Raw genomic sequence first — 25733 nt, 5'->3', positions numbered from 1 at the left:
AGACGCCAAATCCAGCACGTGAATTTAATTCTTCGGTTGACACCCTACTGTCACATCGACCCCTCAAGAGCTCAAAGCTCAAAAATCATATGCACACCGACTTTCTGTGGTTCATCGAAGACATTGTCTTCATAAACTGTCGGGGATGCCAGACACGCCCATACTGGTTCTACTACTCGCCGACCTCACCACACAAAGCTACCAAAGTAACACAATTCGAGCCCGCCCAATTGTGCTGGCAATGTCGATTTCTCTCAAAGAAGCGGCGGAAAGCTCTACTCGTACAAAGTCACATAGTTTCACCGTGAGAAGCACCGTCTTGCAGAAGAGTCTGTCGTCACCTTAAGCGACACAAGGCCAATAGCATGCGCTCATATGGTAGTCAACAAGCTCAACAAGTTCTATATTGCATAGGGCCCCGCGTATGGTAATTACCAGTTGCAACACTCAGTGCGCCTGAATCCAGTTTGTGGGTGTGCAATTCTTCAAGCATTTATTGTACTTGCATGGATTGTATCTGCGCCGGTAGGCCAATTAACCTCTTTTCTTAGTTCTTCGGAACCCTGGTGCTTTTCATACGATCCGCCACCCAACCACAGAATCGAAATCTAGAAATGACGGAGCAGATTGGCATCACAGCACGTTCCAATTAGCAAGGGTCTGGGGGCACTATGACGGTCAAGCTTCGCATTCTAAGTTCTTACTCGAGGATCTTCCGTGTGGGCATGGGCATAGCTACCTAGGCAGTGGTGCCTCTTCCAGGCATCTCCCAAAAGTCTTTCTCCAGCCCCACTCGGCTCTTCACTCTTCACGTATGCATTCAACCCCGTTCGGCAAGTTTCGAGGACTCGCCAGGGTGATTTGCATACGGCGATGAGTTTCTGTTTGTAGGGCACTGTATTGTATCAGTGCAAATGCCTTCCACACAACTACCAAGCTACATACTACGAATTCGGACATATAATTCGAGCTCGGAACCAGCAACGAACGGCATCGTCTCTATCCAAACAGGCCAAGAAGTTAATTCCTACCTAGGGTTAGCAGACTGGGGCTTCTCCCAGACATCACTCGGGGTCCATAATTTTTCTTTACGATTATGGCATCCTTGTAGGGTGATAAGTTGCATACATCAACCGCACAATCTTTGATGTGTGTACATAAAAAGGGACAGACAAGACACAAATCGAATGCAGTCGGATCTGGCCTGGATACAAACATGCCAGGCTTAAAACAATATTGCATCTTCATTGACATGACATCCCCATCCTCGATCGGGGAGGGAAGACACTTGAAATAAAGTCGTAGGCTGTTGCGGCACAGCTATCCTAGCAACCCTTGCAACAATACATAGTAGAACCACCAACAAGCTTACATCGTTGCTCTCTCATCACCTAGTATAGCTACATATCAGCACAGCAGCATAACGTGCTAAGATCCGGGCAGATACGTAGCCCATAGAAGTGTCCACTAACTCCGCTTGTCGTCGGTTCGATAGAAAAGCATATCGTGACCCGACTGTTGTCAGGCAAGTCAAGCTAAGCGAACCCTAACTTTACCTACACGGGTGATCATGATGGTCCACCTCACTCCACCTCGGTTTTATTAGTATTGACTCTCTGGGTTGTCAATGCTTACCGCTTACCCCAAGGCCAGGAGGTAGATGAACCCAAGTGCCCCCCTGTAGATCACCTCAAACTCCCCCCATTTTAGGCCTAGTGTCCCGCTATAAAGCCCACCCAGAATGGGGCTCGGTCACACGAAAATCCGGAGTTTAGCGAGTTGTAATTGGCCATATGACTGACAGGGGCCCACCTGATTATTTGAACTTTCGAGTCTTATTTTTGGAGTTTTGCTGGCTGCAAAAAGCCCAAGCTTCAAAGCTTCAATCTGCCTAAAACCACACAATCCATCATCAGTCCAAGCTGCCGCTTTAGTGCATCCTATATCGTTGGAATCGCCTCAATTAGAGCTTCCAAACAATATATGTTTCAGATTGATGCGATATCTGAATCTGAAGTTATTTGAATTTAAAGATTAAGAAGCACCTGAAAAAAGATACATCTGTAACCAATACCTGGATCACGTGATAGCCCTCGGCTAGCGCCAACTGCCTTTGCTTCAAGAAATCCTAAAATAACTTCGCAACTACCGGTCGCATTAATCTGAAACATATATCATTTGGAAGCGCTAATTGAGACGGTTCTAATGATACCGGTTGCATCAAGATGCGTCCATTGAAGGAAAAGTTATTAAGGATAGTATGTTAGAGGCTAGCTGGAGAGCCCGGACCAGCGCTATGTACTAGGGTGCGGATAAGCTTCCGATAGCAATTTATTTTTAATTGATTAATGATTAAATAAGAATCAATTAAAGATCAATTAAGAATTAATTAAGAATTAATTTATAATGAATTACAAATTAATTATAAATCAATTAAATTAGAATTAAAATATATAAAATATTAAACTTAATAATTATTATAATTATTTTTTAAAGTTATGTTTATAATTGATTAATAATTAATTATGAATTTTTCGTTTTTGAAAAAATAAACCTTAAGAGATAAAAAGTTGAACCCAAGTGCCTAAAAAAGCAGTTGAGCCCAAGTGCCTGTCCGAATGAGGTATAGTCGTCGGCCCAAAATGGGGGGAGTTTGAGGTGATCAACAGGGGGGCACTTGGGTTCATGTACATCCTCCCCCAAGGCCCGTGAGCGGTTTTTGTTGATTAAGCTAGGCGCTTTTTGTTAATCTATGATATCCATTCCATGTATGTACATATTACCATACAATGTAGTATGTAATATGTATACGTCCAATTGGATGCCCCTCCCTGGTCGTTTGCTGTAGGCATGTGTCGACCAGATAGATCTTCATAATCGAAAGGTATGGCCTATCAATCTATCCATTGGCACTTGAGGGGCATCGGGTCTTGCCACCACGAATCAAACCACACGTAACTAACAAGAACCAACCATCATGACGTCCAATCTCAAATCGTAAGTAAACCCCAGCTAATTAGCTCTACCCGACGATCTCGAGAACATAATCAAGTCTACTTGTTGGAAATCAAAGATGGCGGGGCGGGTCCAAGGTCACGATCAAGGCTAACGTCTGTCTCCCTCGAGGCAGATCCTCCTCCTCAGAGCCACGTGGTCTAAAACAGTAGTTCGCTCCTTCAGCCCGGGGAGTCTCTTTCTATGCAGACGCCTTCTCATATTCTTGACTGAATGAAGTCAACCTAGTGACAAATTTCTCAGTCTAGAAACATTCATCAGACAGGGGCCGCCTGCCGCACTACCGTTCTCTCACGGCCGACCTCCCCTAGCTACGCTCCTTTCCCACCAGGGTGATAACGCACGATAGAGTTCTGTTACTATTTTAAGGGCTTTTTATTCCCTAGTAAACTCGATCCTCCTCGCTAGACAGATCTGATTTCCCATATAAGGGACCTTGTATATTACCTAGGTACGTACTAGGCCCTGTACCTGGTTCTACGGGATCATTTCAGGAAATGGTCGTCTACGTAAATACCTACGTAGGTAGGTAGGTACGCACGAATCAGTCACAACATTGACGAATATAGATGTTTAGATGCACCAAAAGCTGTAAAATACTTCCGTGCCTCGTTCATGGGCTACTTCAATTTACAGGGGATCGCATTTTCCTTCCCCTTTCCAACTGAGCCTTGCAGCCTCAAGTCTAACAAGCCGTTTTTCCTAACAGGTGTTAAGAGGACTACCAACGAGCCGCTCAGGATAATCCTATCTGCTTTCCACGTCGTGTGATTACGTTGTGTTTCCAGAATTCGTTCTGGTAACCCAGATACCGTCATGGATGACCGCCGCTTGCTACGCGCAGAGTGCAGTGGACTTATTCCACTTTAGCATGATGGAACAAGCTGCTATACCGGGACATTCTATGATGACTTGCTAATTAATGCCCTAGACAGGTTGATATTGTAACCCCCCTTACTCTCCTTTCAAATAACTGCCTGGATGGCTAGCCCCTGTCTTTGGAGAGGCAAGATTAGTTCTATACCGACATCCAAGTAGTTATAAAGAAAAGGATACCGAAATATACAAGCTTGGCCAGATTGAGCAGCTGAGCATCCTCGTCAGACATTGGGGGCATCTACCTCAACGATCATTTCAAAGGGGGCGTACAAGGAAAAGGGGGAATACAAGATAAGGCGAGAACACCAATCATAGATTAAACTACGGGTTTCCCCTGGCACACACTTACAAAAGCTGGCACTTCGTACTTCGCAAGGTCATCAACGAGCAAATGACCGTGTCAACTACTATTCACTCCTTTATTGAGTCATCAGGCTATGCCTACGCCTATTATTTACCTAGTACTTGTCGAGCTAGGCACTTAGACGGCACCCCACGGCTTTTCCAAGAGACAACGTTAGTCGGCAGTCAATATTACTCGTAGTCGTATACACTTTAAGCGCCATGTCCACGATCACAAGTGCCGTGCCACTTTGCCATCCGTGATAACAGGTTTATACGTGCTCTGGACGTCGATGGATTACTACACCCTTCTCACCTTTATTCGGTCTTGTATAACCCGAACAGGCTGTCGCCAACTCGGTGTTTACTATGTAAGTCTAACTTGACAAATGACCTGAGGTACCTACCCACTAGGTAGGTAGATATATTACAAAGGTAAACCGAAACCTTGGCCCTTTAACAGTAGGCTACTACGCCACCATCCTATATTCATCAGCCTGGCCACGAAACTTCGGGAGGGTCTGCCGATACAAATGGGCCTCATACTGACCGTTGGAAGGTATGATTGTTCAAACGTGGGACCCCTTGTTGCTTATTACATGTTGGTTGCAGAGGTCTGGTATATCTCGACGCGTGCCCATAAGCAGCAGCGTTAGGGGCTGTCAGATCATGAAAGAGAACCACACATATACGGACACACACACATACACACCTAACGGCCGCTTAATAATTATTCCCTAACCAGGCGTAAAACATGGCTCTGTTTACCGGGGAACCAATGAGATCTCAGCCTTATTTACGGAGTAACTTCACACCTAACCTTGAAAGCAATACGTCGTGTGGTGGTGGTGGGTTAGCTCGGACTCGCCACGCCACGCCTTGTTAGTTAGTTAGTTAGCCAGGCTCATCGACTTTGAATAAGAACTTAAAATGGTGACCCTGCAAGCGTTCCTAATCATGGAAGGCGAATCAAGCATCCCGGATCTGACACTTGAAACGTCGATGACATATTGACTTGTCAACATTCCTTTTTTTTTCTTTTCCTTTCGGAACCGGGGGTGCGGGCTTTCGACTTGGGAGAGCTGCAGAAGCGGTGGTTTTTTTTTTGTAACAAGATAACTATGTACATGCTTTGCATTCCTTCTCCTTCTCTACTTACTCAGTACCTAGTAGGTAGGCATGTATCGTGAAGGTGGCGTGGCGTGGCGTGGCGTGTATCGCCATGGCTATGTACTTGCCTCTTGTAGACACATGTAATGTACGGCGACCTTCGTCTCGCCTACCTATACAGCACGTAGAAAATAGCCCTAGTTAGCAGGCGGTCTACTTCCCCGAGTCCCTAGTCGACAACATGCACGATGGCGATAATGATCGCCCAGCTGCCAGGGTAGGGGGGGTCTTTGTACCTACCTATATCACGGGGACCAGGGGGGAGGGGGAGAGACCAAGACCCTTCCTGCAAGATGCAGCAGGTAGTAGATTCGTTTCGAAACACCATCTCTCTGCATTCATCGGAAGCCTGACGACTAGGAAGTAGGTAAATTGATCTTTCCCCTCCCCCCCATCATCATCATCATCCCTCTCCAACGATCAATGGAGACCAGGGGTAGCACTGCCTCAGCGTTGCCACCAGATATGGTGACCCGCAGCTTCTTGTTCTATATTTGGATTTCTGTCATATACTTACTTACATCACATCCATAGTACCCATACCTGGTACTGTAGGAATCGGCACGCAAGAGATCAAACAAAACCATCATCGCTCCATAGTTGTCTATGTATACACATACATATGGGTACATTCCATACCTACAAGCCCTATGAAGCCTAATAATTAACCTTGTTCATCTCTTTTTTTCCCCTCCCCCCGCCGTCGGTAGTCTTGCGGCGTAGACTCACGTACATCATGTAATTGTTGTGATGTTGGTTGTTAGATAGACGCCCTAATCATCCAATGAACCCATGTCTGTCCCGCGCTTGTTTGGTCTGGTTCGAACATGGTAGAACCCCTACCTATCTACATACATACATACATATCACTGGTACCTCTTTTCATCCGTACCTACATGCTGTAGTTACATCCAATACTTCTAGATAATCTACTACATTACATGTATGCTGGGTACTACACTAGGTAGGCAAGCCTACAGAAGCCAAACACATCTCTGCCAAGCTAGGCCGGAACCGTGCACTATGTATGGGAAGTACATACTTATCTAGGCCAACCGTCAAGGAATTAAGCTCTCACAGCTGTACATACATACGATCATGATCAGATTTCGGCCGAGCTTAAACCTACAGAACCAAGAAAACGCCACATCTTTTCGCTTCGCTTCTCTGCCCCCGGTCTTCAACAGCATACAATTCTTACCTACCTCGGAATTTCGGATGGCTGGGGGGAGGAGGACGGGTGGGTTCCTCTTTTTTTTTTTTTTTTTTTTTTTCTTCAGCAAAATAATAATATCCCGTTCCCGTTTCTCTGCTATGTAACTATCTCCCCACTCTCCCCACGACGATACCAGCAGCGGCGATGTCTGGTAGAGTATGTAGGTAAGGTAAGGCAGGTAGATACCTGCTCTGTACGATACAATACACGGCCGTACGTACCAAGGTACCTAGGTAACTTACCAGGTTATCCTACATACATAGCTACCTAGGTGAAGAAAGCTCGGCATGCTCTATTTATATACACTACCTACCTATACACTCTAGTAGGTACACTTACTACACATACATATGTGGCACATAGTCTAACTACTATGTAGAAAGATATATATAGATAGTTATACCTATTACCTACTTCTTGCGCTAAGTACACAAGTATATTGCGCGAGTATGGGACCCCCCTTGTTGCCTTTGTGCTGCTGTGCCGTTCAAACTCCGACTTTGTTAGTAAGTAATTACCTACTACCAACTAACTAGTTACACTATTCGGAAGAGAAGTCCCAGCCTTCGCTCGAGGGGGTTCCCCATCAGCTCGTCTCCTCTTCGCAAAATAGAAACAACGAATATTATCTCTTTCTTCTCTTAGGCAAGTGCCAGTTTTTCCCAGGAAGGGGGGAAATTGGTGCACATGTGAGCTTGTGCTATAATAGGAAAGCTTCCCAGGTTGCTGCTACCTACCTACTTACCTATGTAAGGTTAGGTAGTTAATTACCCTTTTAAGGCAGCCTAGATAGTTACTGGGCATCGTACATAGCTAGCTAGCTACCGATCGTGGCTCTACCTATAGCTGCGGGCCAATCACGACGCCGTTTATTGCGGTGCCTAGCAACCACCAAAAAAAAAAAAAGCAAAATTAGCCCAAGTTACAAGTACCTGCCTATGTATTTAGCTCGATTACATGTATGTATGGATGGTATGACGGACATTGTAATTGCAATGTCGCTTTCGCAGTCCGGCCAGGCATCCCTCCGGTCTCTCCCTTGCCTCAAGAGTCGTCTCATCTGTTTACAATTTCACCTACTTATTATCTAACCTTACCTACCTACCTATTTCCGCTATGCTAAGCTGCTGGCTCTGGTCTAGGTTAATGCCGAATAGCAGCGGAGTAAGAGGGTATTAAATAAGCAGGTAGGTAGGTAGGTACATAAGTGAGGTGAGAGGGAGATCGTGCGACCAGCTATAATCTTATCCTCACCTACCTACCTGGTATCTACGGTAGTTCAAACCAGCCCTATACGGGTACTGCGTTACCCCCTTACCCCCCCTCTTCCTCTCCTCATCCTCCTATCTTTGGTATGCACCATCTCTCTCTCTCTCTCTCTCTCTCTCTCTATTACTAAGTATGCAGCCTCTCCGTGCTACGCCACGTGCGTCCAACGTAAGATCATGCAATTTTTCCGGCAACAGCTCGCTCACTCGCATTCAGCTCCAACGCCCTCCCGTAGGGCTGTTTGTTTCTGCGGGCGCGCGATTGGGTCGTTCGTTCGTTCGTTCGTTCGTTCGTCCGACGACATCTTTGCTGTAATATCATAATTAAAGATAAGATAGGTTAGAGGAGAGGTAGGTAGGTAGGTATCGCGAATGCCGAGCCAACGGGGTTCGAGTTTTCGTTTTGAGGGGGATGGCGACGGTGCCGAAAGTACACACTTACTTACAGTACCTACATAATGATAGGTTCCTGGCCTAACCTAGGTATTGTACTTTACAAAAACAAAAGGCGACTACTAGGTACCAACGGCAGTTGATTGGTTTTTGTGTGTTTCTCTCACTTGGTCGTAGGTAGGGCTATGCTACTAAGCAGCAGCACCGTGCCCCTTCGAACTTGGAAGATAAGATCCAACGAAATACGACGAGGTGAGTTCGTTAGAGTGTACCTAATCACCTACTAACCAACTGCCTAGATTCATTTGCACAGCTATTTTGGGGGTGGCTGTCCCTGGGGGGGGGGGGGGGGGGTTTCTGGCTACGAGCGCGTCAGCCGACGACGAGGGTGTATGTTAGTAGGTAGGTAAGGTACCTGCTACTCATCATTGTCCAGAGATATGGATAGAAAAAGATGGGTTGTTTGCTGTTTATTGTTTGTTGGATCGTGCTGTCTTGTTGGTTGGCGAGCCGCCGAGGTTGACTTTCTGTCCGAGCCTCTCGTCTGCCTACTCTGGTCTTCTCCTTTTTTTCGCGGGCTGTGAGTACTATGGATAAGGCAGCGCGATGAGCCGACGATGGGAAGGAAGGTAAGTAGGTAGGTGGGCAGGTATCATACCTATGCCTCTCTTGTCTACCACGCGACAGCCTAGTCCTCTAAACCCTATGTCTCCATCATATAGACTTGCACGGAAAGGATGCAGATGATGTGGCCTGCCGCCGACCACTTGAAGGCCTTGTCTGTCTATTCATTGCAGAAAATTTTCTTCTTCCATGAAGTTAATCTACCTAGGTTAGGTTGATGTGGAGAGGCAGTGTGATGAGTGAGTAACCAGGTAGGTACGGTATATACCGAGTCACGAATTCAGTAGTTTACGGCTGGGCCTCTTTCCTTGTGATATTGTAGTTCTTTTTTTAGTTCTCTTAATTTACTTAGTAGGCTTGTTCTGATCCTATTTCGGGGATATACGCCTAACTGGGCAGACACCCAAGTCGCCTCTCGCAGATACTGACCTTGATGTGATGTTTGGAATGCTGCTGTCTATGATACAGCGCCGTTCTACCATAACGGCTTCGGCATGTGTTCTCCCTGGGGAAGGATACCTGCACGAAGTATCTCGAGGGGTAGAAGGTTTTCAGGTCTAGGAGTCAAATATAGATCTTAACACTCCTCGTCATGCCATCGTGACAGTTGGAATGGATATCTCCGCGATACATGTACCATAAAGTAACACAATAGGGCGTATATGCTGTTGAAAGGCGCCTGTGCCGTTGCGAAACAGCTTGCACCCTGTGTACTAAGGTAGAGGTATGTGTGCCAATCATAGCCTACCCAAGAAATCGGTCAGGGGGCACTAACATGATAGCGATGTTCATACCAAACCAACTTGGTACTGCTCTATACCTATGTGATGAGTTATGTCTATCTACCTACCTAGATGTTAAGCAGTTGCGTTGGCAGAGGGTATCTGGATTTCCGCGGAAAGCCTGAGAGTGCGGGTGTAGGTACATGAGGGGGGGTTGACAGGTATACATGGCAATACATGAGTTGATTCACCAATGTAAAGGCTTGGCTCCCGAGCCCAACAAAGGAGACGGATAAAGGTAGGTAGATACCTCAGTATTCTTGGTAGTAAGCTTCCTCGATAGTCCAGTGCATGCATGATCTGATTGTTTAGGGGTAAGACCTAGAACAACTGCACCAAAACCTCAACACAGCCCATCATCAGCATGTTGTAAACAGTAAAGGCATATGAAACAAGTTTTCTAACAGATGTATCATCTTTATGCTATTACATAGTACTTACGAACTTCTCGAAGAAGTATGGCTGCAGTTCGTACTAGGTACTACAGGTATCTATCCCCCCTATTTCCACTTCTATGACTTACTGTTCACATCATGCCTTGCAATCCGATTACAAGTACCTAGAAAGCCAAATAGGCAGTTAGGTATGTAAAAGTCTACAACTCATGATGCTTTATTGAGTTTGTTTCTGTAGTGTGTGTCATCGAGTTGCAAAGTCGCCTAGATAGCACTATGAGGTTGACAGCCAAGCCCCGTCTTCACTGTGACACTGTATACATCCATTAAGAAAGTGTTAACTATGCCTTTCAATATATCATAGAATATGACCAGAGTGTAACGAGGCGGAACCTAGAAGACGCAGAACGACATCGTTGTTGCCCGGAGACCATGAAGCTACATACAAGTGTGAGCTGTCTTTGATATATCTAGCCCCCGTGTAGTCCACAGGTAGACTCTTGACACAGGGGATCCGTCTCTGAGAATTTCCAGCAAATAACACGCGGTACTTATTCATCAGGAGATATAGCTTCGGCTTGTAGACATAACAACACCTCTTAAGCCCCTTTCACTCTGCGATTAGTATAGCTCATTGAAAGAGATAGCGAATTCAAAGATAAAAGATAATTAACGGGGCAGCTATGAGGGTGGTGGTAGCCTTTAACCACAGATGCTTTGAGATGGGCCAGTTACACTTATTGTAAACGACTCCCACCCGACAACTAAGTGACGGGATATATTCTTTGCCCCTATTCACATGAACAACCTTCACACTGGCTAGCACAGTGCTACATACCCCTTCGTCGTAATGGAGCGAGCCTATTCGTTAGACTCAGTGGTGTATCATAATCACTCCATACAAAGAGATCTTCTTCATGGGGTAGGATGTTGTAGTCTCTCCCACCCTTGCTATTAGAAACTACTCAGAGTCCGGAGCCTTACCGACGCCCCGTATCAACTCTTCAACCATGAACCTGTGCGTGTGCGGAATCATAAGAAATTTCAGTGAAAAGGTGACTTGCAGGCAACGAACTTCAAGTCTAACCAGTGCCTACACGAGGTACCTGATGAGAAGTGGTTAAGTGCAGGTGGTACAATCGTTGAAGACTCCATATAGCGGACATCAAAGGCGCCTCGTCTTTCGTGTCTCCCTTAGTGGCTGCTCGTACATGCTTTACCTTATCTTCAAGATTTCTTCACCGTGAGATGTCTTGAATTGTATTTTAGACCAGGTATCCTTTTTAGTCACTACAGCTATTATCACCCGTATAAGTATCGTCTAGTAACCTTGAGTTCATATCTACCTCCTCAACAACACAACCTCTTAGAGGAATAAGAGCACTGCTTACCAGTCCAACACTCATATAAGCATCCGTTGGCTTTCAATAGGTACCATTTAGGAAGACTTGGGAAATGAGTCAGTTAGCTACTAGAGAGTACGATATACTCTCAAGACTCAACAACTTGAGAATATCCATCAAGCCCCCCATACCTACTTAGTATCACACAAGCCTAGGTAGGTACCTATCTACTCAAACCTCATACAAGTCTCTGGATCATATGTGCTAGGTAGGTAGTTTCACCATTGCCGATGTAGGTAGGATGTAGTTTTACTTCATGAGACCAAGATGTGGCACATGGATGGATAGTCGTCTCGCGGTGTATGTATGTATATATATATATATATATATGTATGTGTGTGTATGTGTGTGTGTGTGTGTGTGTGCGTATCTGTCTGTCTGTCTGTCTGTCTGTCTGTCTGTCTGTCTGTCTGTCTATGTCAGCTCGGCCCGTATTCGCTATAATGCTATTTTGGTGTAGAGGTAGATGTAGATGGGAGATGTGATGTATTGGGTACCTACTTAGGTAAGTATGTAGATGGTTGAAACGTGATCATAAATATGTATATGGCTCATTGGTATCGGTCCTCACCATATCGTGAAGTAGATAGATAGATATCAGGCGATGAAGGGGGGGGGAGGGGGGATACATCGTACCATTCGTTGAGGAGAAGACTAGCCTCAACCCAACCTTACAACTACTAAAACTACTAGACTATACGCTGGAGGGAGACGTTGGTATACACGTTGAATTAGATATCCAGGTAGATAGTTACGATAACCCTAAAGCATCTACTTGTCTCTTCAGGCTGAGAATATATACCTAGAATTGCTCGAGCACACAAAAATGAGTTCAAATCAGACCGCAAACAGACCCCGCGAAGTTGTACTTCTATCAACACTATCTGCCTCGAAACAAACGAGCTACATTTATATCTAGCTCCCCCTATGCCCATGTAAAACTTCATCTGGTCGGTGCGCTTTGGTTTCACTCAAGACTCTCGATGAATTACGGCATTTAATTTAACGACGATACGGCAGTTTTCTCTCTCGCTTCGGCTTCTTGTTGTTCCTTATTATCGAAGCTTGCTCGTGATCGTCACTTCCGCAACAGCTGAGATTACTCTTCAGCAACTTGGAGACCCTCCCGGAGACCCTCCACCTTAAGCTCCTCGCCAGTGGCGCGCGCGTAGATGTCCTTAACGTCATCGGTAGTAGTCTCGAAGTGCGATGTGGCGTCGTAGCTCTTGGAGATGAAGATGTTGTCCTTTCTTCCATCCTCCAGAGGCTCGTAAAGTGGGATAGGTGGGCCCTAGATAGAGTATGAGTACATGTGTCCAAGTGAATGATTGAGTAGACGCTAAGGGTAGGGCTTACCATGAATTGCTCCTCAATCTGGCCAAGGCGGTCCAAACCAGGTTGCAGCTCCAAATGGTGGTTGGCCGTCGTCTCAGCAATAGTAGACACAATTGCAATGTAGTAGCCCTTGGGGCACACATTGTGCGCTGAGGAGACACATGCAACGTAGATATCTGATTTCAGTTAGCCACTGGCTCGCCTTCCTAGGCAGTGTTTCTTAGGGCTTACCGTTCTTGCGGCCAACTTGGGATTGCGGGATAATCAACTGGCAAGAGTCGCAGTCGTTGGTGCCGGCCAAGGGGTGCTTCAGGACGCAAATGGCCTTCAGGACGTGACCAACAACCTTTACCTTCTCAGGGAAGTATGATGGGTCGCCTAGAACCATGCCAGCCTTGGTCTCGAACTTCATCTCGGGCTCGATACCAGTCATGGTGGCCTTGATACCACTCGCCCTGCCGTTCTCGTACACCATCTCGTCTACCTTGGCGTTGAGCATGTACGTGCCGCCATAAATGGCAGACAGACGGGCAAAGCCCTGGGGCAGCTCGCCGAGACCGTATAGGGGGTAGATGTAAGGCGACTTGCCATACCGTGCGACCGAGTTACCGTACATCCTAATACGCTCAATGGTCTCGGGGGCCTTGCCAGCATCATCCAGGTAGCCGTCGGAGAGGTAAAGGGCCATGGCATGGCCGACGAAGTCCCGAGTGCCAGGCTCGAGACCGAACTTGTCGTAAACTTCCTTCATCGTGCAAGAGCTCATGTCAAGACCTGGCCATAATCACGTTAGCTGTCCATAGATCTTATTGGCTAAATCCCCCGACCACTGAGGAGACCCAGCTTGGTCTCCAATCCACTATGATTCGACTTACCCTTGTGTGTAGCGGAGTCGTTGACATCGAAGGTGCCGACCCATTCTATGAAGCTCTTCATTCGTCGCTTTTCGAAGATGCCCATGAGGGGGGAACGTAGGGCCTCAGCAGCGTCGGAGGGAACCTTGGCAATAGTAGCCTTGGTTTCAGCACCTTGCTGAACGAAACTGCCAGCGACCTGCTTGAATTCAAGATAGCGGGTAACGTCGGTAGAAACGAGAATGTTGGTCAGCTCGCCGGAGGACATCAGAAGCTTGGGGACCAAGTCGATGTTCCAGTCGTTGGCTCGACCGTATTTCTTCCACGGCTCCTCTCCTTTTGTGAAGTTGCCATACTTCTTGAATAGCTATTTCGAGGCAAATAATGCGTTAGTCAAAGTAAATTCATCGATAATTATTGATAGGGCGGTATGGGGGGGTAAAGTACCGTCTCGAGGTTCACCGATGCAGCCTCTCTGTATCATGAAAACTACACGTTAGCATTCTGTTCATCTAGACAATAGTAATAAGGGATGTTTAAGTTGTTACGCACCCTCCATAGTGATCATTGCGATCAATATGCAACACCTTCTTGCCTTTTACACTCAGCACGCTTGATGACTGTTAGTCCAGAACACTTCAAATATGCCACTAAAATAGCTGTTGGTATGATGTAATCAATGCATACCCAGAGAGAATACACTCGGTCAGGCCTATAAGCAAAAATGATTAATTAGAGACATGCTTCTTCAAGGTTGTTGCTTGTTATTTGTTTGTTACTTGTCGTTATTGTCGTCGTTGATGTTGTTGTTAGAATGCGGGGCTTAACAGAATGCAACTTACCGGTGCCCAAGACAATGACATCGTACTCTTTCGCGATCTCATCCATGGTGACTAGTATAGATTTCGCACTCTCTTTGATAGGAACCTGGAATATATTCAAGTGTCCAAACACAGGGCAATGGTCAAAAAAGACTAGACGGATTAGCTATGACTCTATGAGGAGGAAGTTGTCGACTCCAGGTCAAACCGCAAAAGAGGAAGGAAGTTGGTAAGAGTTGTAGAGAGAAGTATCGGTGAGAGAGAGGAAAGGTAGTTGTAGTGGATACAAAGACCAGCCAGCCTTGGTGGTTTATGGGTTTATGGTTTTATGGTTTTTGGTTTTAATGGTTCTGAAGCTCGAAATCAAACTGAACCCCCTCCAAATGAAGCTGCCACCAATCAAAGATGACCCCGCGCTTGGCTCTACCTTAGGACCTTTAGGTACTTACCTCATTCTGCTCATCATACTTTATTACTAAATCATCATACTACCTAGGGTACCTACCAGTAACCTGCCAGGTAAGTAACCAGGTAACCAATATACCTAGTACTACTCCTAGTACTACTATCAATTATGGTACCCAGCCCCAACCTCTTTTTGTCCATCATATTGATATTATTGATATTATTTCCATTTCGTCCCTTCCCTCCTTTTGCCTTCTCCCCAAATGCCCCCATCCCCCCCTTTTCCCCCCTTACCATCCAATTAAAGATTATGGTATAAACTTAATCTCTTTTAAATCAGCAACCACGCCTCGTTTGATAACATAGCTGCCTGTGGCCCTATTTATCTAGTGTTTCCTAGTATTTCCTAGCATTTCCTTAGTATCATTATTTCATCGTTCCATGATTCAGGAATCTAATTTAGTACTAAATACGCACCTAACCAGGTACCAGGCAAAGCACATCAATTAATACTAATAGCTCCTCTAGACAGCCTCGTTGACAATATCGGCCTCGCCATCTGAGCCATCTAAACTTACATAACACATCTGGACCTTTTAATTAGGGGTGGGGATCACTTACACATCATCTAAGTCCAATGATAAGTAGGTACATTCGTATCATTCATGCACGCAGGTCATCGCTCGACATAAAATGCATACATAGGATATACACTTGATGTTTATATATTCATGGATATATTCATTTTATTATTTACAATGCTTTGTTATGACAAGATTGTCATAAAGCTTTTCCATCTTATGCCGAATACACACGACACATATGCATCAATGATATCAAAGTCTCGACGACTTATACCTTTGCCGATGGTTGCTGAGTCTCTCCACCTGGTGATGGTGGAAGTGTAGATGGATCGACTTGGTCGGCCGCCGACTTTTCGGTGCCCTCCTCCTGCTGTCCTTCTATTTGTTTTGTTTCTTCCTCCTTGGGCGGTTCTTCCTTAGGCGGCTCTGGGTCGACGTCCTCGATATAAGAGCTCGGAGCATAAGGGTTTTTGGTGGTGCTTAGATCGATTTCCGGATCCGCCTCGGCCAGCTTTCTCGCATCCTCCCATAAGTAGAATCGTTCCGTTAACGTGTGCTTGATTGCCTTCATAGTCTTGCGAACCTATTATTCGTTGTATATGCGTTAGCATGAGAGTTGATGCGCTCTTCTTCTATACTGGCAACGGCAAGCAAATGTCCATACCTCTTCTAGTCTTGCAACCAATTCTTCCTCTCCATCCCCGAACTTTAATCGCTGCTTCTCCCTGCGCGCGGTGGAGATGCGATTTTGCTCCTTGATACAAGCCCACCAAAGCCTGTGCAAGTCCTTCCAGCGTTTATGTCGTAATTCCTCGACGCTCCAACCGCGCCCGTGCTGGGACTCCTCTTCCGGCGTGAGCAGGAGTTTGTCCTTTGCGTAGAAGAACTGCCATAAACCGTGATTCGGGTCCACCTCCACCTCCGGTACGTAGTCCGAAGGCTTTGGTAAATCATCCTTGTCGATGTTTGTTCGATATCGCGGGCCGGACCGGTATATAACACTCAAGCCACGCAATCGGTTGTTGTCGCGACGGGGTCGGCGCATGCTTCGCTCTGAGGTGGACGAGAATGGACAGCTCTGAGTCGCAGCTCTTGTCGAGAGGATGGCGAGGATGGAAGTCGGGTTTGTGGCATACTGGTTTCCTACAGAACTCAATATTCGGCCAATTGAAGGCCGAATAGAGCTAGTTGTCGCCATGAATGTACAGGTTTAACAACACCTCGCAAACTCATGGGACATGAATTCGTGATAGGTCAATGCCGCTTCGACTGCAAATCTTAAGCTTCAATTGTTAAGTGCGATCGAATTTTTGAGGTTAATCCGAGCTAGATACTTCAAGGCTTAGGGTACTTTGGTACTTTGGTACTTAGGGTATAATAATCCGAGTCTGATTATCTAATTAAGATGTCATCGTTAGTAGCCGCATCTTCAGCCACAACGTTGATCTAGTATGGTTTGAGGCTTATAGCTTTTTAAAAGATAACTCTATACGCATTTGAGTAGTATTGCAACTAAGCCAATATATCACTTCGTTATGTAAATAAGCAACTTATAGCTTGAATGAAAAGATCGTGACAAAACATTGCTACGGTTGTATTACGGAGTGACTAGAAACCATATGGTGATTAACTACGAATAGATTAAGTTTGCTCCTGATTGTGCCGTATAGGATAGGAAGCATATGAAATATGATTGCTCCTAAGTGACAAACTTGTATAGGTAGGTTAAGTAGTCTTCTATATCGCCCTTAAGTTGCAAGCAAACCTGACTGTATACTCATAGTAGTCGTATAGGGTGACTTATCACAAAACAAGCTCTATGTGTTGCAAACAGATAGTATACTCCTATGTAGTTCGATTTTGGAGTTTCTTGTTCTATTGCGTCTAGAACGCCTAGTCGTATGCAATGATGCCGTATTCGAACGGATTGGGCAATGTTGGGTTGAGCCGCTGGGCCGAGTGTCACTTCAATTTCTTTTTAACAGCAGTGAATAGTCTTTTTCTTCCTGCATCTTGCAGATATTAAGCAGCGTTCATGGATGTGCCATTGGGTACGGTTTCCTTTTTTGCAGTTGTTTTTGTGTCTCGCATCGAAGGACATGGAATCTTGCACCTGCTTGTTTCGTCGTTTCTCCTCACGAGGATAGACAATTCTTGGGTTTGGGGTATTGGGTATACTCCCTCACCAAGAGAACTATACGTGGTTTGATTGTCTGTTTGTATTGTTGAACATCTCGATCTCGATCTCGTATTAACACCAAGAGATAGGAATCTCTTTGGCTAGAAACTGGCATAATAAAAGATTATCATGGTTCATAATACGGCGAGACTTCACTATAGATGTTTGGGTTTGCTCGTTGGAGAGTATTTCGTCGTTTGAAAGAAAAGGATGTCGTTTTACGATGTTTTAATTCTTCGAAATTTACAAACATCTTATGGCCTATCCCCTATTAGTTGGCGTTGGCAATCCCTATCCTCGTGATAAAGGAATCTATCATCAAACAGTCGTTTTCATCGTTGGAATCTTATTTCATCGTAGGCATTTGTCGTCAATAGGAGCAGGCAATCGAGTCAGGGGAACTTGAGACATTATAGTTTGTTGGTGCTAGTTGGTGCTCGTCCAAAAGATCAAAGCAGAAGAAAGTTGGCGATACAAATTGGGGACCCTGGTGGTGATAAGCTCTAGGATGGTGTAGGCAGTGGAGCCAGGCCCAGCAACAAAGACGGCAAGCCTATCTCTAGATCCCGCTTTCCCCAAACATCAAGCTCACTGCGGGTGGATGGAGGATTGGAGACATACATTCCCGCCGTCAAGGCCACACAACCAGATCTTAGGGGACAGATCTGACTCCATTGTAAATAAGACATCTCTTTGTGGGGGATCCCAGAGGCGGCTAAAACATCCCAACTACATATCAAGGGAGACAAAGATATAGGGGTCGACAGTGATGATTACTATAAAACATTATCTACGCCAAACATTTTTCAAACGTCTATCTTTGTTTTAGCCAAGGGGGTTATCACTCTTGGTCCTTAATAGGTACTGTAAGTACCTACAGTACCTATGATAGTATTTTCTCGTATATTTTACAGAGAGTAGTACCCCTGAAATTACAATTATCGTCGCCTTTCTCTAGTCCGGATGCCCCTTTGAGTTTGAATAACAAAACTTCCACGACGATGACAAACACTAGTGCAGAAATCAAAACACAGTAAGACCTCGTGATGAATAACAAAAAAACACATCATGTTCATCAAGACTACTCCAGGCACCGGTCCGAGTTTATCGCCTCTGACGCAGAACAAAAGACCCCCCCCCTCCAAAAAATCTTCAGCGTTGGGGGCAACAGCAGTCAAGGTTTAGTAACGAGGGTATTCCATGTCCATCCGTAGAACGTCGAGACACTAACGCAAGACCCCACTATCGGTTTGGATTATTTCCAAGACTACCACCGGGCTTGACAAGCATGTCGCTTTACAAGCCCCCCTATTGAATATATATTTTCGGTTAGTTATTCACTGGCAGAAAGAAAAAAAAAATACCAAAGTCCTACTAGCCGCAATGATACAATACATAGTAGGTTAGAAGCCCAAGTTCGCCCAACACTAGCACGTAGTAGTCAAGGAAGCTATCGAAAGTTCGGAAAGGGGACGACATCCAATCACCAATCTGACCCTATCACCAAGTACGTAAGCTGGAAGGTGTTGTTGAGAGTAGTTATACATACCTACCTATGCTGCTATGTAGGGACTAGGTAGGGGAGGATAATATCCCGATCTAGGCGATTTCAAAATCACCGGCACTAAACTAGAAAGAAAAAAAAATCCCAAACCAACTAGTTAGAGAGACGCCCTTTCGATGCCAAACGGCAGGCGGTTCCGGTCAAACCATCAAACCTGGCCACGATGCCTCAATTTCTTGAAATACTACGTAGTAAACTAGTAGTAGCAAGTACCTAGAGACGCAAGTCCTTATTGAGGGATGCCGAGATTTGGAGTTAGCATATCGTTTATGGAGTCAAGGTTCCGGACATTGTCATTCGTTGCCTCTGTCTTCTTTCTTTCTCTCTCCCTATTAACGGTTGGCTTCGGATATAATACCGAAGCAGATAGTAATAGTGTTATCAGCACGTTGTTGTTGTTGCCTCCTGCTTGGCTCTAACAAGTTCAATGCCCGTCTAGCATCTCTAGCGTAAGCTTCCTGTATAAGCAGTCTTTCGAATGCTCAAGATGCTCTGGCTACTTGGACATTTTGATGGGAGTGTGAGGAGCGCAAGATGGGACTTTTCTTCGCGTTGCTGGTAACATTTTCCTATTCTCCAACACTCCATGTTTGTTGTGTGTATGTATGTATAGGACTTTCGAAGAACAATCCCTTACATACATACGTACATACATACATGGAGAGATGTACAATACAGGTTGTTGGCGGAAGCCATCCGGGAAAGCCATTAGCTGCCTGTCTAGCACGACAGATAGCTCCCGCTGGACTCCACGGATGATCTGATAGAAAAGACGTTGCTAGTTCGCTATGTTGCCAGCGTTGCCAGCATGTCTACTCCGAGGGAAGGGGGGAATAAACCACAGTTCGTGATGTTCTGAGATCGTCATTGCCACCTAGATGATATTATCCACGTAGGTATTAAACATAAAACCTATCTTACAGATCAGCAAAATACAAAACAAGAAGTACCTCGTCGTAAATGCTGTTAGCTTTACCCCCTTTTTCTGTCGTAATAGAGTACATGATACTTGCCACTTGGCTGGTGGTTCCTCTAGCGCCTTGTTGTTAGTATGCCAAATCTACCTACCTAGGTAGCTTGCCAAGATTCACCTACAGAGTACCTCCATACTACGGAGTAAAAAAGATACCTAGGTAAGCACGAAATACCATGCAGAAGTACACTAAAGGAATATCTCTATATTGAAGTTGATATCATGCAGAAGTGGAGCTATCTATTTCGAGTGGTGCTTCGAGATTCAAAATACGGTAGAACCACAGACATGCCAACAGTATCCATACTGACAGATGCCAGCTCGTTGATTACTGTAAAGATCGAGATCAACTCTGGATACTCCGGGTAGCAAGAAGGGCCAAGATCTTCACTTGATACTGGCCATGTCAATATCCCACGTGTGCCGTTCCCAGATCTAGGCAGGCCTAGATGCGGAATGCAGGCTTTGCCCACACTGCCGGTCCCCCTTCCTGCAACACGCAGTCACAACTCAGCAGCGCAGGTAACATGACTCAGGCAAATCCCGGAAATCCCGGCATTCATTGCCACCACGCCGCCAGGAAAGGCCCATCTTCCCGTCCTCATCGTCGGCTCACATCCGGATGGTTTCTGCGGCCTATACTGACTCGCGTTACACGTCCTCACAATGTGTAACAGGGGCAGTCAAAATCTTGGAACTCGGTGGTCACTCGAGAGGGACCGAATGGCCAAAGCGTAGCTGCCAGCTGTAAAACTAGGACCTCAAGAAACAGCTTGTCCAGGCCATGACGGTAAAGTGTTGGTAAGCACTTGAATACCGAACTAAAAGACTGAACTATGCAATACAGGGTTGGATTGCAGATTGCTGACCTCGAACAACGGAAGGATGTAGTTATTGGCATATTTTTTTTAGCGCCGAAACCCATAGGTATAGAACATCGTCATCGTCGTCAGAAAAGCTGCACTAGGCTGGCACGGTATGTGAAATGTTTTCTTTTCCTTCCTTTCCTTCCATCTTTTTTTTAGAACAAAAAAGGAGAGGGAGGGAAATGCTATGGTTAGCACCGTTTTTTAAGCATCCAGGTTGTATGCATAGTATCTTGCTTGCTTGCTTCTCTCATGCCGAATGCATAATACCAATGCACTGTATAAAGTTTGAATATCCTAGATGAAATCCGGCTCATAGAAACCTATCAAAATCGCGGGTTCCGAATAACCCTGGAAGATCTTCACGAGTTATTCCCTGCGGATTGCCTGTATCGGGAGCCCGGGCAATTTCTTCAGGGTCGAAGACAGGCCATCCCCGGACGATCCCATCAGACCCTAGGGCGAAACCAGCTGATGCTTGCCTTGCTGTCGCAACTGGTGTAACCGTACATGTCGAGCACCGGTAGCTGGATTATCATCCGACCATGCGAGCTTTCTCAATGCTTCAGAGCACTATACCATGCTTCCTGCTGACTATATTAGGTAATAGACAAATTTGTGTCAAGGAGAAGGATCTCCTATGTACGGGAGGTACATAGTATGATGTATAATACGATGTAATAAGTACTGTGGTATTGTAGTCTTGGAAATTGGTATGACGGGGGGGTTGAACAAAAAGGAGCTAGCATTGGAATCCTGGTTCCATGAATAAGCAAGCAGCAGCAATTGTAGCAGCAGCATCTACAATATAGTTATTTCGGACACAAGTCCATGCGCGCCTCATCCCAAGCGCGCGACCTATGCAGCATCTTTATATAACAACAGTTTAGGTGGGCGGTGGGGAAAGAGGCAGACAACTGCCCGACGGCAGATGGTCCCAAGTTGTGGTGTAAGTAGGTAATGCTTTTTATTGTACTACTAGTATGGTATTGTATTGTATGTATTGTACAATACAATACAATGCCAGTGTAGTGTATGGCGTAGCTGTACAGTAGAGTAGCAGAGCAGATAGGCAGGCGTACGCGTCTAGGACATGGATTGAGCTTAGCCCTATTACTGTAGGTCCCAAGGGGTTGTTACCAGTGCTTTCGCAACCGCGTTACTCGAGATTCTTTGAATCACAGATGAAGCAAGTTTCTTTTAATAGACGGTGTCTGTGAATAAGCAGCGATGAATATATACACCTACTTATCGTACATACCTACGCCATGCTTCGTATAATGCATGTATATTGACCTTGGTAGTTATCTCGACTCTGGTCTTTGTTTCTTTCTTTCGTCGCGCAAGACTTGGCGGTGTCTCTACCAGCTACCTTCCATGTTCCCATCATGGATGTATAATATACCTGCCTAGTAGTAGTAGGCTACCTACTACGTAGGGGGTAATGTAGGTGTGTAGCTTAGCTAGCCACGATGTTATGGTGGTGTTCGAGGTTGGAAGCTATCCAAGCGAAGCGTAACATGCGGCGGTATCGGCATCTAGTAGGTATGTAGAATGGTAGAGTGTGTTGCGAAGACAATGATTACCGCATTTTATCTCGAGACGGTGCATAGTCACACGGCGATGAAAACTCGCATGCAAAGATGGGGGGGAAAGGTCCCTGAAGGTTATGATAGGTTGAAGAATTCGGTGCAAGCTCGGCCAGGGCGGCTGGTGATGATGCAAGAATCATGCTAAGAAGAACTTGACAGGCACTGACCGCCAAAACACGAAGAGAAACGGGTTTTGACAGGGGAATTTAGATAATTTACACACATAAATCCAAACAAATCTAACGGCTCTAAACCTAAAGGGGTAACCTACCCTTACCTGCCACTACCATGTAGTAGAATCCGTGCTGTATTAGCGTACCTCGGATTGTTGCATGACGTTAACCCGCATAATTACAAAAGTAGGGGTCTCTAAGTATATGGGTACATCGTACTCCTTACTAGGACCAGTTGACGCATGTACCTTTTTTAGCTTACATACAGCAAATACATACATAGTAATAACTACATGTAGGTGTGTATAAACAATTCAATGTTGTATGTAATACGCAGTACGATAGTAAATAATAGCTATGGCGGTTGAGAGAGGAGACAATTAGTTGATAGCTATTAGCTATCTACACTAGGTATATAATATTATAATATGTTGAAGCTTGAAACAACTCACAATAATCAAAATGATGATGAGAACATGAATAATAAACAATCTTCTATCTACCTACCTAAGTAGGTAAATGTAATGTCAGGTCAGCAAGCAGTGGCACAGGTGATTAACCCATTACAAATAGACGTCTCGGTCTACGCCGGACGCGGCCAAGTTCTGACAGAATGTTTTTACTACGGTCGAATTGGAATTTTGCCTTCTGGTTGGACTAGTAGTTATATTCATTGGCCGAAATAGGCGGCTTTTGAAGCTCTCACGGCCCGTCGCAAGAATTTTTTTCTCGGGAGGTTTTCACCTAGTACGAGGTAGGCACGGCTTAACTGGTCCGGTGGATACCCGGCTCGGTGCAGGGTCCTCTTTGTACAATAACCATGCACGCCCAGACGCCATCATCGATGATATCATTGGATCAGTTGGAAGTACCTGTACGTTGTTACTCTGTCTGCATGCGGTACATACATGTATATGTACTCCTGCTATGTAAATCCTGGTTACATTTGTAACTTCAACTGAAGTTGGAACATGAGTATTGATACTTACATAATACACAACATGAGATGCATACCTAGTAAGTACATACATGTAGTAGACATTCACACATTGCACTGACACCTTCAACGTTGAGAGTTCTCTATCACGATATTATCAAAGACGAATGATGATTGATTGATATCAAAGTCAGCTGCATTTTGAACGTCACCCTTCATTGAGACAATTACTCCCCAACAGCCCATCTGGATTACCTGATACGTATACAAGGTAAGCCGACTCATGTGCCGAAAACAAGGGTATGGCGTTTGCTACGATACTACATATCGTGTACGTGTGTATGTAATATATATATATGTATGTACATATACGCAAGTGTTAGATTCGACATTCGATTAACAAGACATTACAGATAATTGGGTGGGGGTAATCGTGGCATTCATTGTATGTGCCATGTGTAAGTACGTACTTAGTAACGGTAATATCACGTATACATATATGTAGGTGTATGTGTATGTAGTATAAACAAAAAAAAAAGAGAAGAACAAACTCTGGTAGCACTACATACATCGTATGTATGTACAAACTGCATCTTACAGGAAATACATCTTCTACATATCCACCCCTGCAACACAATCATCAAACTCTTTCTCGATCCTGCATTGTTGCGCGGCGGGTTTCCAAACTCGGTCGCCAAGATAGATAAAAGCCCTCACAGCCCTCACTACATATGTATGTATGTATGTAGGCATGTGGTTGTAAGTGACTATAGGTATATTCAGAAACATCTGAAGTTATATATATTACGATAAACACACGATTTTTTACATTAAAGAGGGGTTGTTTTCTTCTATCGGAAACGAAGCTAAGTGCTTAGGTATGTGATATTTTAGGTATTACATAGGTAGTATACTACCTACTATACTCTAGGCACTCTGGGCAAGTACGAAAAGTATATATACATGCAAAGTAGGCTATCTATTCCTCCGAATCAGGGGCAGATTTAGAATGATGTCGGATGATAAAGATTACCATGTGGGAGGTGGGACGCTTGTGGCTTGGACAAAAGAATGACGAGTGACGGCATCTCGATCAGTTTCAAAACCAACTTGACATATGTAAGGTAGGCAGATAACTTAGGTACTGTAGGTTAGATAATTTACCTAGGGTTAGTACCTGGATCGTAGATAGTACTATTGTAGTTAATGTCATGGCAAACTTGTTAAGGCTTCTTTAGTATCCATCCTTCCCCTCCAAAAAAAAGTCAGAGCATGTCAGATATATACTTATGTAACTGCATACTGCGTACTAATAGCATGTAAGATGTTGGAAACAGTTTCAACGTAGAAGGTTCATGGAAGGACTGGAGACATTTTAAAAATGGAGATGGAAGCTTGATTGTTACACAAGATGGGTCCCGTACGCGTGCCGTCTTGATTAATTATTCGACAGAGATTCGAGCCATGTCGCGCATATTTCAGATCCGCCCACCTTTTGGAGGTTGAGGCTGAGGTGTCCACTCTGTGTAGCACCAAACCCGCCGCAACGGTTGACGAAGGATGTGATGGATGGCTATTGTATGGATTGTATGGATTGTAATGGATTATGTGGATTTGTATGGATAGTTTGGTCTGTATGGATTGCATTGGGGGCCGCTCCTAGGATCAAGCCCCAAGTCCCAACTGCTACATCACACTCCCACCGACTCCACTCCTTCTAGCCTGCCAGCCTGGTTGATTTGATACCTGTCTGTTGTTGCCATATGTGGTTGGGCAAGTCAGATCGTTGTCATCCACTCAAGAACCAGTGTTAACCGATCGCTTATGTGCTAGGTTTCTGCCCTTACAATATCGACGACGACCAGGTGTAACCACAATACTACATACCTCCATAGTATGTAAAGGCCCACGTAGTTTAAAATCGCGACTTATTTTTTGTATTCTATCGATTTTAGCAACCTAC

The 25733-nt window shown here is 45.1% G+C and overlaps 4 protein-coding genes across 4 annotated transcripts; 2 read left to right on the top strand and 2 right to left on the bottom strand.

Annotated features, from left to right (window-relative positions):
* Window positions 1-145: 145 nt before the first annotated feature.
* On the top strand, window positions 146-653 carry GGS25DRAFT_523059 (uncharacterized protein; the record flags this gene model as incomplete). The annotated part of the gene is made up of 2 exons (XM_049264359.1): window positions 146-304; window positions 552-653. 2 exons carry the CDS (start codon window positions 146-148, stop codon window positions 651-653), a joined length of 261 nt encoding a protein of 86 aa, XP_049115936.1.
* Window positions 654-12200: 11547 nt separating this feature from the next.
* On the bottom strand, window positions 12201-14871 carry GGS25DRAFT_496341 (rab GDP-dissociation inhibitor). The gene is made up of 8 exons (XM_049261517.1): window positions 14519-14871; window positions 14364-14388; window positions 14229-14288; window positions 14124-14151; window positions 13698-14043; window positions 13054-13596; window positions 12844-12998; window positions 12201-12778 (listed from the first exon to the last, which is right to left on the bottom strand). Exons 1-8 carry the CDS (start codon window positions 14562-14564, stop codon window positions 12587-12589), a joined length of 1395 nt encoding a protein of 464 aa, XP_049115935.1. The 5' UTR covers window positions 14565-14871; the 3' UTR covers window positions 12201-12586.
* Window positions 14872-15171: 300 nt separating this feature from the next.
* GGS25DRAFT_338815 (MRP-L47-domain-containing protein) lies at window positions 15172-17102 on the bottom strand. Its single transcript, XM_049257950.1, has 2 exons — window positions 16151-17102; window positions 15172-16069 (listed from the first exon to the last, which is right to left on the bottom strand). Exons 1-2 carry the CDS (start codon window positions 16682-16684, stop codon window positions 15755-15757), a joined length of 849 nt encoding a protein of 282 aa, XP_049115934.1. The 5' UTR covers window positions 16685-17102; the 3' UTR covers window positions 15172-15754.
* A 2634-nt stretch (window positions 17103-19736) lies between these two features.
* Window positions 19737-20335, top strand: GGS25DRAFT_496334 (uncharacterized protein). The gene is made up of 2 exons (XM_049261516.1): window positions 19737-20141; window positions 20298-20335. Exon 1 carries the CDS (start codon window positions 19764-19766, stop codon window positions 19986-19988), a length of 225 nt encoding a protein of 74 aa, XP_049115933.1. The 5' UTR covers window positions 19737-19763; the 3' UTR covers window positions 19989-20141; window positions 20298-20335.
* The last annotated feature ends 5398 nt before the right edge of the window (window positions 20336-25733 follow it).

The sequence above is a fragment of the Hypoxylon fragiforme genome, assembly GCF_022984875.1.
Source record: "Hypoxylon fragiforme strain CBS 206.31 chromosome Unknown GGS25scaffold_6, whole genome shotgun sequence".
Lineage (NCBI taxonomy): Eukaryota > Fungi > Ascomycota > Sordariomycetes > Xylariales > Hypoxylaceae > Hypoxylon > Hypoxylon fragiforme.
Note: the sequence above shows the minus strand (reverse complement) of the source record. Positions and strands in the feature narration are given on the sequence as shown.